General features: G+C 41.3%; 1 protein-coding gene and 1 long non-coding RNA gene across 3 annotated transcripts in view; one reads left to right on the top strand and one right to left on the bottom strand.

Moving 5' to 3' along the window:
• The window catches only part of si:dkey-49n23.1 (semaphorin-3D), a 52,058-nt gene extending 41,961 nt beyond the window's left edge, over positions 1 to 10,097 (top strand). For both annotated transcript variants that reach the window (XM_024271254.2, XM_024271255.2), the window contains exons 11-18: positions 229 to 373; positions 724 to 946; positions 3,863 to 3,951; positions 5,425 to 5,466; positions 5,833 to 5,990; positions 6,229 to 6,287; positions 8,625 to 8,785; positions 9,002 to 10,097. In XM_024271254.2, the coding sequence (XP_024127022.1) occupies positions 229 to 373; positions 724 to 946; positions 3,863 to 3,951; positions 5,425 to 5,466; positions 5,833 to 5,990; positions 6,229 to 6,287; positions 8,625 to 8,785; positions 9,002 to 9,475 (1,351 nt within the window). In that variant the 3' untranslated portion in view covers positions 9,476 to 10,097. The remainder of the gene's footprint in view (positions 1 to 228; positions 374 to 723; positions 947 to 3,862; positions 3,952 to 5,424; positions 5,467 to 5,832; positions 5,991 to 6,228; positions 6,288 to 8,624; positions 8,786 to 9,001) is intronic.
• The window catches only part of LOC112145793, a 12,867-nt gene continuing 566 nt past the window's right edge, over positions 940 to 13,240 (bottom strand). The window contains exons 2-3 of the long non-coding RNA XR_002919135.2: positions 5,122 to 5,294; positions 940 to 1,833 (exon numbers count right to left, since the gene is read on the bottom strand). This is a non-coding gene — a long non-coding RNA (uncharacterized LOC112145793). The remainder of the gene's footprint in view (positions 1,834 to 5,121; positions 5,295 to 13,240) is intronic.

The following is a 13,240-nucleotide window of genomic DNA, read 5'->3' as shown; positions in this document are numbered from 1 at the left end:
ACTAACAGATTGAGTTTCTCTATAGTAGTCGATGGGATTTTGGCTTCGTGGAGCCAGCAGTTACTTCCTGTTTTGGGTCACTGAGTCCAGTGTTCTTATACAGTCGATGGTTCATCTCCTCTTCCTTTTGTTCCTCCAGAGGTTTTTCTCTCGTAGCTTCTTTTTCATTCTGTCTATGTTTTAGGATTTGGTGAGAGTTCATTCTTCAGCTCTTTGTTTCTCCTGCAGCTCCATATTTGGTGGTTCAGCCGTGTGCGTTTACTCCATGGCCTCCATCCGCGCTGCGTTCAACGGACCCTTTGCTCATAAAGAAGGCCCTGACCATCGCTGGGTGGAGTACAAGGGCCGCATCCCGTACCCGAGACCTGGAGCTGTGAGTGCCGACCCCGATGGGTTTAGTGTTGTGTTTGGATGTACGTGTGGTAATGGTGTTTACTTAGAGAACTCTTCTACTGTCCTCAAAGGCTCATTCACCCAGAACACACAATCAGCTGATGACGGTTCAGGAACAATTGGGGTTCAGTACGGTGGCCCTGAAGGACAAATCACATCAACAAATCACTCGCAACAACATTTGAAGGATTACAATGTAAAAAGCAAAACATTTAAAAAGGCAGCATTACATTTTATTTTTAAACCAATCAACATTCCCCCAAAACCGACCAACCAGAGCCTCCACCACAGCACCGCTCTCTGCTTCAGCTCCTCCTCTCTGTCCGTTAGTGTCCCAGTGAGACCTACGACGCTCAGCACAAGTCCACCAAGGACTTTCCAGACGAGGTGGTGAGCTTCATGCGGCAGCACCAGCTCATGTGGGAGCCCGTTCTGCCTCTGGGCGGCAGGCCCGTCCTCACCCGGGTCGGCGCCGCCTCGCTGCTCAGGAAGGTGGTGGTCGACAGAGTGGAGGCTGAAGACGGACCTTATGATGTTCTACACCTGGGCACAGGTGAGGGAGGGAGACTGTGAATTTAAAAAAAGTCACTTAAAATATATGTTTTAAACTTGAAGGAAATAATTGTAAATGTAAAACTTGAATAAAAAGATCCATTTAAACCTAAAACTGTTACTAAATTAAAAAGTGTTTATTTCTGCTTTCAACTTTTTACATGAGTTTTTTCTCCCTCTTTGCTTCCAGTTCTCAGTTTTTAGGTTTCAGTTCAGTTTCCAAGTTTTTGTTGCCGAGCTGATCCTACATTTACGTGGGGGTTCTTTTTTAAAATGTTTAATTAGTCTTTCAAGTTTCAAATATTATTTTTTTCAAATTTAAACTTTTAACTTTAATTTTTTCTTTTTTTTAATTTAAAATGTTTTCAATTTTCTTTTTTTTTATGTATAATTTTTTCACATTTACAATTTTGTTTTTAAATTTTCCATTTTTTTTAATTGTCCTATTCTGTTTTTACATTTACAGTCTGGTAATTCCCTTTAAGCTGATCTAAATTGATCCTCATTGAAACGATCAATACAACATGATCAGTAATGAAATAAGAAGTTATACGGATTTCACTGGAATGAGAACAAAGAAGAGTTTGGAATTAAAACTACAATCAAAATGTACACATTTGAAAGGATAACTTTTTAAATTTAAAGTGACAATATTAGATGAGCTCTTTGATTATCTCTTCCTTCGTCCCGTGTGGCGCCGTGGTTGGCGCTCTCGCCTCTCAGCATGAAGGCCGTCCACGTCCCGGCTGGGTTCTCTCTGTGTAGAGTTTGCGTGCTCTTGTATGTCAGGCTCTCCACTTCCTGTCAGTCCAAAAACGTGGTTCTGTCTGGGATGTACTCCACCTTTGCCCCTCAGTAAGTGGGATAGGCTCCAGCATCCCTGTGACTCTGAAAGGGAAAAATGAAGGTTTAGAAAACGGATGGACATGAGAAGACGATACAATCAAGTGTTATTTGTGATCATAAAAGAGTAAAACAGCAAAAATTTAATAAGAAATAATAAAATATTTTTATGTCTAAATACAAATCTTCCAATTAAAAAGAACATATATTTATCAAACGTATTTTTCAGGCACCGTATTTGATTATCTTGGTGTAGTTTTCTTCTCTACTTGATATGATCTGAGTGAGTTTGAGTCAAAAACATTCTCCAGAAGATCACTTTCTGCTCTGAACCAAAGAAGCTCTAATAAGATAAAAGCAGCTTCTCCCTCAGCAGATCCTGAACCCGCCTCTGGGATTTGTCCTTCTTTGACTCTCAGATGCGTCTCCAGCAGCTGATTTTGGCTCCATGTGGTTGTTAATGTGAGGAGAACCTGCAGTGTGTGGTTTCGGGGGGGGGGTCATCAGTAGAACTTCTTTTGTTTCCATTTCTCCAACACTTTGGTTATTTCTGCTCAGTGGAGCAACAAGCTTCACTCTAGTTTATAGATGTAGTTTTTGATGAATTCAGAACTTTGAAACACTTTGCAGCGAATGTGAATGACTGAAGCAGCAGCAGCTCAACACTGTGTTTATGTAATAATGATGTTAATAGTTGATTTAAAGGAGACAAAACAATATTAAAACAAAGAAAAAGACAGAATTAACCAAAGGATAACTTTTATCTGTATCCCTCTGGCTATGATGTACAAAAGCATGAATGTAAATAAATACAAACAGATAAATACTTTCATCACAGCATATAGTTAAAACATTAAAACAACACATTTAAACACGTCTCAACCACAGGCTCATGTTTTAGTGTGAGCAGCTGTTGGAGTTCACTTTTTTGTGAAGCTCTGAAATGTTTTCAGTCGGAGCTGGTGCTGAACTCCAGACGCTCCTCACCGACCAGGACGCTTTACCAGACTGTGCACATACGCTGCTCTATTTATCAGCTTTATCTTAGCAAATGTGTGAGGACTGTCCACGACTAAAATACTATGTTTCTGTATAAAATGATGGTAGAGTTTTGGTTTGTTTTGGACTTCCAGAGATGTTTTGCCCTCTGAGGAGTAACTGGTTATGCATCAAAGTGACTGAAAATCATTCAATCCAAGAAGATTTTTGGAACTTTCATTTAGAAAAGCTTAAAAATGTACAAGATTGAACTTGATTTTCTGACACAAATTGTCAATATGGATTCTAGAAGATTCTTGTGAACAGAAGTTGGTAATAATAAGTTACATTTACTCGGATACATTTACTCGATTATGTTTTTTCAAATATTTAACTCCTCAAAGTAGTTTTACAGCATCTTACTTTTTACTTTTACTTCAGGAGATTAAAAGTGAAAAACTTGTACTCTATTCATCTACAATTGACTGTATTCATGTAGTTACTTCTTTTTTTAAGTATAAGAATACGTAGTAGAACAAAAGGTTAACTTCATCACTGGACTCTAATGATTTAAGCTAATTCCAACAGCACACTTTAGCCGACGGAGTGGCTCCAAAGTGTTTGCAGCCAACGGGAAAGCTAAAACATTTATTTAATATCTAAAATGAAAAAAGGAAGAATTGGATGCCAGATCCTTAATAAAAGAAACTAAAAGTTCAAATATTGTATATTTATTATTGGTCTTTGTTCAAACAACACAGTAGATTAAAATATTGTACTAATTTGTTCTAGACATCAGTCATTTTGTTTTACCAAACAGAGAGAAAAGGGGGAATTATATTTGTTTATACCATGGTCCGGGTGAATACTGGATTCTGATTGGCTGCTGGGTGTGGATTAAAAAGTTATGAGCTCTACAGCTTTCTAGAGAAACAGAATCCAACAGAAAGTCGTTGATGTCTATAGAGTAACGTTTGGTAAAAATCAGATGAATGTGTTCTGAAGAGCAGATCTCCATCATTTTACTGAAACGTTTGGGGAGATTTTTGAACGGTTGCGTTCTAAACATCACGCTCGTCCTCCTCTGTTTGTCCAGATGATGGGAAGCTGCTGAAGGCCGTGTCTGTCCATGAAGACAACCGGCAGACGGAGGAGATCCTTCTGGAGGAGCTGACCCTTTTCCAGGTTGGATTTTATGACCCCGCCCCTCTTCTTTTAGGAAAAGAGACCCCCAGAGGTGGAACATCTGATGAGATTGGAGCCTCATTTCTTTTGGTTCAGTGTTCTGTTTAACAGAAAACTGTCATAACTATAAAACCTTCATCCCAGAACTCAAAAGCTGCAGGACTTTCCTTATTGAAGACAGACACCACTGGGAGATATTCTGAATCCAACGTGGGAGTTTTTGCTGATCACTGCTAGCTCTGTGTTAGACTGGGGGCGGAGCTGTTAGTGCAGACACTTCCTGAAAGGGGCGGTCTCACTCTGTGACATCAGCACGTGAGAACCCGCTCGTTTTGTGGGTATGGGAGGGGCTACAGGCTTTTAGAGGATTACTCAGAGATGTGTGAACGGATCAAAAAGGTGCTCTGTGGTTCTTTATAGAGAAGAATAAACATTATAAAACATTTACAAGCTGTAAAGGTTGTTGTTCATGGTAGGGCCCCTTAGAGAAACTCAACTTTTGAGAGACATGCAGACCGCAGAGATGAGCCAGAGCTGATGTGAAGGAGGATCTGGTCCACCTGCTCATGTGGAACCTGGTTCTGGGGGGGGGGGGTTGTTGAGACGATACGATCACAAAAATACTGCATCTCTTCCTTCAAGCTGATTTGTCTTCTTCGTGGACTCTGATTTGTGCATAAATTAGGATAATTAGGTGATTCTTAAACTGTAACTCATACAATACATGATGAGCATAAGAACAAAAATTACTGAATAAAAACAAATACAATTTACACATTCACAAGTTCAACAACAGCCTGAAACTAATTACACACAAACCAAACCTCAGTTATGCACGAAACTGCGGTGAGACTCTTTATTCTCACAGATTCGTCAGTAAGTGATGCGTTTAAATGCTGCTAGAATGCTGGGTCATCAGAGTTTTTTATCCGCCGCTTTGAACTTAGACTGTGAACAATATCCGGTTAAATCAAATCAAACATAAATTGGAATGATATTTATTTCTGTCCATGCATGAAGTCAGTCGTCTACCAGCTGATTGACTTCATGCACACGGATGTTCTGGGCTGTCCTGATCCATCTCCTGCAGGTAAATGGAGTCGTCCATGTTTTCTGTGCCACACCTGGAATATAGACGTGATCAGAACAATAGGAGAAAAACAGCCCAACGTTCTCTGAATTCACACTCCAAACAAGTCCACGTTCAAGAACCCGGATAGACGTTCAGCAGACACTCTGCTCAGTAAAGACGTCTTTTCTTTGGCTTCACTTCCATCAGCAGACCTGCTTCTTCAGATTTTGCTTCATATCGATCTTCTTCTACAACTCCAGAGCAGGAGAACCTGAGGGTGGTGACACAGAATGAATAAAACACAGTTTGGATTTTAGTCTAAAAGAACCAGATTTTCTGCTATTCTTCATGATCTGTATGGATGTTATTTCCCATGATTCCATCTCTCTACTCTCTACCAGAGTCCCACTCCCATCCTGAGGATGGAGCTGTCCACCAAGAGAGTGAGTCTTTCTCTGATCTATCACGATTCCTTTATGGTCTTTTTCAGTTTCTGCTAAAATGTTTGAGTCAGCAGACAGAAAAATGAGTTCCTGACATGCAGGCTCATTGTTTTAATAAGAAGTTTAACTTAACAAGAACTCTTGCAGTAACTAGGAGTAAACTTGGACTCCATCACATTTAACTTGGACATGGAGAGAGGACATAAATAAGGTCAAATGGATCAGTCTCAGCTCTAAACTCTTTGAGATCAAATATGTATTGATGATAATCAGTCGACGACAGAGATTTATGGATGTGTCAGAGGAGTTGAAGGTCAGCAGTGAAGAACCGGGATGAGGATCCGTATCCTTCCTCGTGTCCTGCAGGAGCAGCTGTTCGTGTCCAGCGATCTGGGCGTGGTCCAGCTCGGCCTGCAGAGGTGTTCTCTGTACGGGCCAGACTGCGCCCAGTGCTGCCTGTCCAGAGACCCCTACTGTTCCTGGGACGGACACTCCTGCTCCAGATACTTCTCCTCCAGCAGAAGGTACGGAAATTCAGTGAGAGAGACGGAACACTCGTCCAAAAACCAACAGGTCATATGGGCAGAAAACGAGTTCTCTGAAAAAAACGAAGTCTCTTTTAAAATGTGTTTCTATAAATATTTCTTTCTACTTTTTTCATGGTTGTTGTATTTTTTGGAAAATAAAGTTTATAAAGTTAATAACTGATTCCAGATTAAGTACAAAAGTACTTGTTGATGTGATTTGATGTTCACTTGTCAGGCGTGCGCGGCGACAAGACGTGAAGTACGGAGACCCCTGGAGTCAGTGCCAGAAGGACGGTAAGAACTGAAGAATCTCTATCTGTCACATGAGCTGGAAAGAGGTTCTCTCTGGTGAAAGATGTTTTCTTTCTTCATGATCCTCGTCATTGGAAACAGAAAAACGTTTTTCTTTTGGTAAAGTACAAATGAAATATGGATAAAGCTCTGAGGGTGGACCCAGACCCGACACATCTGATCCGCCTGAAGTGAACCAGAGTTCGTTTCCCCCAATAATCCAGATCAAAGTTTCAGTCTGAAAACACCCAGCAGACCCGGTCCGGACCAGGAAGTACTCTGACCCATCTTTCCAGGTGGTCTCGGTTTCCAGTCACTGAGCTTCGGTTTACTCTGAGTTTTCTCTGTCTGAATAGGCTCTGCACTCGAAGTGGAAAAACTGGATCATTACAATTATTCACATTATTATGGGATATAAACAGAAGAATGGAGCAACAATGAAATGAAGGGAAAGGTGTACAAGACTGTGGTGAGACCAGCCATGTTGTTTGGACTAGAAACAGTGGGACTGAAGAAAAGACAGGAAGCAGAGCTGGAGGTAGCAGAGATGAAGATGCTGAGGTTCTCTTTGGGAGTGACCAGGATGGATAGGATCAGGAATGAATACATCAGAGGGACAGCACATGTTAGAGGTTTTGGAGATAAAGTCAGAGAGGCCAGACTGAGATGGTTTGGACATGTTCAGAGGAGAGACAGTGAATATATTGGTAGAAGGATGCTGAGTCTAGAGCTGCAGGAAAGAGGTCTAGAGGAAGACCAAAGAGGAGGTTTATGGATGCAGTGAATGAAGACATGAAGGTGGCTGGTGTTAGAGTGGAGGATGCTGAAGACAGGCTTAGATGGAGGAAACTGATTCGCTGTGGCGACCCCTGAAGGGAAAAGCCCAAAGGAAAAGAGGAAAGAATAATGGAGCAACAATGAGTCACAGCAACTCATTGAAATGTGGTTGGATGAATGCAGGTTCATCAAACCAACATTTAACACATAATTATTTCTCACTGTTTTTCTGACAATCTGTTTGTCACAAACACGTATCAGCGTACTGTCTTAGCCGTCGTCTTGGTAACCGTCTCGCAGGATTCCTCCACCATAATGAAGTAAATGTTGAACCTGACGTTGATACAGACGTTCAGAAATGAGCAGCGAAAATGGAAGTTTGAATCCGTGAAGTTCAGACAAGGATCGCTAAGATCAGGATATCTATCTGTTTATCTGTTCATGTTTTGCCCCGCCTTCCTACTTCCTGGCCAATGACTGAAGAGATCTTTAGTCACGTGGTTTTGGTATGAAACAGAAATGTCCGTATGACAGTAGTCTGAATACAGACCAAATGAAGTGGAATCAGTCCAGTCCCACCCATGTTTCCAGTCTGAATACACCCTGGAAACACGCACGACTCTTCCCACACCATGATGCTGCTCCCACCATGCTTCACTGTGGAGCTAGTGTTTGTTGGACTCTTCAGTCACTCGTGTTTGTGAAGCTGAGAGAAAACAAACATTGAGATACTTCGTCCGCTGAAGGTTACAGTAAATATCTGACTTGTTTCTTTCTGTTTCAGAACAGTTTGTCCCTGAATGCAGCACAGAGTCGTGGTGCATTCAGGAGAATGGGAACAAAACTCTCCTTTTTTATTTGGTTTTAGTTTATTTCATTTTAATGGCACACAACTAAACATTTCATAAAACTTCATGTCCTTGGTGAAAAATGAAAGCTTATTGACTCTGTCACATTTAACTCAATCAAGTTATTTTGACCAAATCTATCGCTTAGTTTTGTAACATAAATATGTCAACTGGCAAAAGCAGACAAATAAAAAAGTAAGTAAGTGAAGTTTATTTATATAGCTCCTTTCTCAGACATGGGTCTCAAAGGGATTCACAGTAAACGATAACATAAAATAAAACAACGGCTTAAAAAAAAAGTAAAAAAGCATAAAAACAAGAATAATCAGCCACAATAAAAGGAAGTAAAAATACCAAAACAAACAACAAGAAGATATAATTGTTCTTTCTTTTTCAGACTTTGGTGATGTGATCTAAACATGACTTTAGGATGGAACGATCCACTAAAACGTTCATCTTTATAAACACTGGTGCAGATGTCTCAATAGTTACTCCTGGTGATGAGTCTTGTTCCTCGCATTAGAACGATTATATCCCAATCAAACCTCATCATGCTTCAGCTCTCACCTCTGGGGTCGTACATTCTTCCTGTTCCCTGAATGCTGAGCAGGAGCTGATGTGGCGCCCTCTAGAGGATCAGCTGTGTGTTTTCAAACCTTGAATTGAGGGTTCGTCTTCTCCAACATCTGTCTGTGTTTTCCTTCTCCTGGATCAGATCCCGGTTCTCCGTCAGTGGAGCCGGAGAAACCCGTGTTTGCGGTTGAAGGAAACTCCACCTTCCTGGAATGCCTTCCTCCATCTCCGGAGACCCGGCTGGTTTGGTCGGTGCAGCCGTCAGACGGCCAGAGGCAAAGTGTCGGTCAAAGCGGTGAAGAGGTGAGCTTCAGGTTCCTGTAGGTCTTAGATCAGAACCAGAGGATCAGAACACTCATCTTTACAGGTAGACCTCCAGATGACTAACAAAGATGTGAATGTCCTTTACAGTAGAGCTGCCACGATCAGTCGACCATTAACATAACCGTTTGTGGCAGCTCTAGTTTAGAGCTAAGAGAACCTTCAGAACCCAGACCGGTTCCGTCTGTTTCTCCTCAGCTCCTTCAGAGTGACGACCATCGCTCCCTCCACATGAAGACCGGGTTGCTGCTTCAGCACCTGCAGCCGGCGGATGCTGGCCTCTACATGTGCACCGGTCACGAGCAGGCCTACCGTCAGGTTCTGGCCCGGTACCGCCTTTACATCATATCCAACCAGCATGTCCCGCCTCCCTACTACCTGCAGAACCACCACCCGGACCTCCTGATTCTAGGAAAGACCGGCCCGGCTGCAGGAGGAGCTGCTCCTCCAGGATCTCTGCTGCTGGGACACAGAAACCACTGGCAGCTTCCTCTGAAGAGCTACAAAGACCTGCAGCTGGTGGGGGGCCACGGCCTGAACGTGGACCAGTACTGCGAGCAGCTGTGGTACCGCGAGAAACGCCGGCAGCAGAAACTGCGCACTCTCAAACTGAAGCAGGAGAGCCGGAAAGCCCGCGTGAGGAGAAACTACCAACCTCTGAGCCCGCTTTAGAGTCCAGAGACCGTCAGGAGATCCAGAACAGCTGACAGCAGGTCAGGAGAATCTGGACACGGAGAACAAACATGGCCGGAAGTCCTCGACCAGAACCCCTTTGTAAGGCTTCAACCTTTTATCCTGACACTACTTACGCGATCAGCTGATTCAGAGAGAAGAAAACGGGATTTCGTCGTTTTTCCTCTGGAGGTAAACGGCTGCAGTTACACAGAAATCAAACGATGAACGTTCTCTGTCCCGTTTGAAACTCTTCTCACACTAAACTGTAGACAGTTGCAGTTTATTCACATTGAAAGGGGAAAAGTTTTTTCAAACATCAGTTTCGTAAAGTTTAGGGAAATTCCACTTCCGGCTAGACTTTGTTTGTGGCGCCATCTTCCATGTGACCAGACGCCTCTTGGACAGTTTTCCTCTTGAGGCTGACAGCAGACGCATCAATCTGAACCTGTAGACGAACATGTCTTTCACTCGGATCATCTTTAAATGTGTCAGCCTTCATCACAACAGCTCTGCTGCACATGCACTAAACCCTCATCTGTTCCTAGTGTCTAGTTCAGGTTCTGGAGAAGAGAAGATGGTATCTTCACATTGACTGCAGTCAAATGAGCCGCCGTTCACATTTCTGTGGTCAAATCAGCATCACTGGATTTTTGGTGTGAGTTTCATCCAATACTTACGGTAGCAGGACTGAGAACGCTGGAAAATCTCCACCAGACTCCACGGAGCTTCTTGATGTGACCACGGAAATGTGAACGGCGGCTCATTTGACCGCAGTTGGAAAGGATTGTAGATCAATGAAAAAGCATTTTGGTGTTTTCATTATTTTATCAAGGAAAAGGCCCAATTTCCCTCATCCGAGCTGACATCCGGATCAAAACCATACAGCTGGACATTACCGATTAAAGCCACGCCCCCTCAGAGGAGATTTTGGAAACAGAAGCTTCAGCTCAACATCAACATTGGCTTTTTAATACATTTAGGTTTTTAGATTTTGGTTTAAAACGTCATAATCATCATTAAAACACAACTGGGAAGGTTTAAAAAAATGTTACAGGGGGACTTTAAACAGGGATTCTCAATGAGTCTGAATGAACAGTTTCAGTTTTTACTGAATTAATTTCACTGTTGTAATGTCGATAACAGTTTTATGTATTTTTTCCTAAACCAAGACTTCTTCTCAGCCCAACAGATGTGGGGAAATGTGTTTGTGACTCAGCTTATAACGGCAGATAAAATGACAGCACAGATTCACCTTCATGTATTTAAATGTGACTTTAACAGCGGAGCTCCAGAGCTCATCGTCCTTCATTTACTGTAGCTTTTAACTGTGAACACAACTCAACGAGCCGCTTTTCTCCTTCACAATCTGCTGGAGTTATTGTTAATGGTTGAAAAGTTACAGTATGTTAGAGATGTTGTGTTTAGGCTTCACCGCCTCAGGTGTTTAAGAGTTAATGTCAGACGACTAAACATAAATAGTTCCTGGTTTGTTTGTTCTGGATTTTCCACTTTTCCATAGAACGGAGATCTCCGAATTGACGCACACGTTGGAATTTCTGGCAGTCCAGAGAATATAAAACGTTCATTTTATGTATTTGTCTCATTTTTTGCTTTTTATATTTTAGTAAACTTTGACTTAAATAAAAAAAAACACCTCAGTAACACAGATAAAGTGCAGAGTTCATTTGAAATAATCCACTAGTGAATAAATATAAATAAAAACATAAAATCATTCCTGAATTTGTGGGTTTGTTTTCCTTTTCAGCTCCTAAGTTTACGTAATTTAAGAGTTTGCAGAACAAAATATTGCAGCTTTTTTCAAATTAGTGTAACTGGTTGCAACTTCTAAAAATAATGTAATGATTTGTCTAGTAAAAAAATGTTTTTTTATCTACTAGCTGACTTGGCTGGTGAGTCAGGAATGAGATTTTGGTCTCCAGGTTGTGACTTCACACTTGGAGCATTAAACCACATGCAGCAAAATCAGTTTGAAGGCTGTTACTACCAAAGTCTCCTGCTGAACGATTGGGTTGTTTTTCTGGATTAGATGCTTAAATTAGCAGCAGCTCACAAAAACATCGGCTGCTCTGTTCTATAAACAATTTTACTGCCTGTATTTAGTTGAACTTCATCTTCAACAAATGTCTATACGACATGTTAAAATATAAAGATTTTTGTTAAAAATATTCTTTCGTTTGTTAAAGAAAGTAAAAGGATGGAAAAATAATTACAATTGAAAATCAAATTTGGAATGAAAACAATCAGAGATGAGATTTTTGGGATTTTGTATTTTCAAACCGTCAACAATGTCTTCACTATGGAGACAGTCAGTGTTAAAAGGAGTTTGAACTTACAATAAAATACAGTAGGACGTAATTAGAGACTTTACTGAGTTTTGGACTATAGTTTGTGTGAATCCTGATTCTGCTCACTGACCTCGAGTTTGGTGGAACACAGCGCTCAGTCTACACGTTTTAGTACGACTTGACTGATTGTGTTTACTGCAGTCAGGAGCTTAGTGGAGGGATACAAACTATTCAAACGTTTGTCAATGACTTGAATAAAGTTTGACTCTTTTGTTTTGATTAATGTGCCCCACAGTTAGAAAAAAGGCTCCTTTAAGATGAAAAACATTTCATTTTCTTCAACCAGAGAGCCACAATGGAGGGGTCAAAGGGCACACGTATGGAGCTACGTTAGGACCAGTATTATTTGAAACCCAAATAAAAGATTTGGAAAAAAATATTGGTGTTTGGCCCAAAAAAAGTAAAATGTCCAAAAATGTTTACAATTCTAAAATAAACTTAATTATTTTCAGCTTCAAACGTTCTGTTATTTTCATTTTTGTATCTGAAAATTTCTGTTTAAATCTTTTGTCCCCGTTGTGGCCTGTTGGGGGCTAAAGGATCAAAATCGATGAGGGCGGTAACTACCAAAGCAGCCGAGCAGGTAGCTGTGGTCACATGACTGCAGAAACATTCATATGTGGACGGGAGATCTTCCTCTGACGTCAGAGCGGCGTGCATGTCTGCAGCTGACAGGGAGACGGTCTCATCTGATGCTGCACGTTTCCTGACCACCTTGGTGAGACACCACAGCCAACCATCAAACGGCGAGGAAAGCCCTGGAGCTGCCCTGCAGTGGGATCAGCCTGCTAAAATAACATTTACACACATTCTATCATCCTACTGCTTTAATGATGCAAATCCATGTTGGGGACACGTAATACATGCAGCTAAGATGCACATGAATGAATCTTTACTTTGTCATAATGCTGATATATAATTCTACTTACTACTCATTAATGTTTAGATTGTAATGTTACTGTTATTTTGACTGTTTTGAGAAAGACTAATTTCCATCTGTCTATGGATAGCAGATGGAAATCAGAATCAGAATAGCTTTTGTTGTCACTGTACAGAAAACAACAACAACGAGCAGCAGCTCCCAGATGCAAAACATGCAAGAAAAATACATCTATAAGAGGTAAAGCAATAAAATCTGTAAAACCCAAAGGAATAAGGAGTTCATGACTAATTTCACATTAGGGCTGAGACACTGTAGGTAAAGTTCTCTTAGCCTGTTGGTTTTTGGGTTAACAGGCCGCCACTTTCACCGTCACTTCCTGATACAGATATCGCCACATTGCAAACATCTGGAACCCATCTTCAGCGATTGGTCTGAGTCTCTGTGAGTCATAGCTGAGTCATGAATCTATAGGAAGAACTGTCGCCAATCTGGAGTGAGTTTACTGTGAGTCTC

This window comes from Oryzias melastigma, linkage group LG5 (genome assembly GCF_002922805.2).
Source record: "Oryzias melastigma strain HK-1 linkage group LG5, ASM292280v2, whole genome shotgun sequence".
In the NCBI taxonomy this organism is placed as follows: domain Eukaryota; kingdom Metazoa; phylum Chordata; class Actinopteri; order Beloniformes; family Adrianichthyidae; genus Oryzias; species Oryzias melastigma.
The sequence above is the reverse complement of the archived record's forward strand: the minus strand, read 5'-3'. Positions and strand labels throughout refer to the sequence as shown.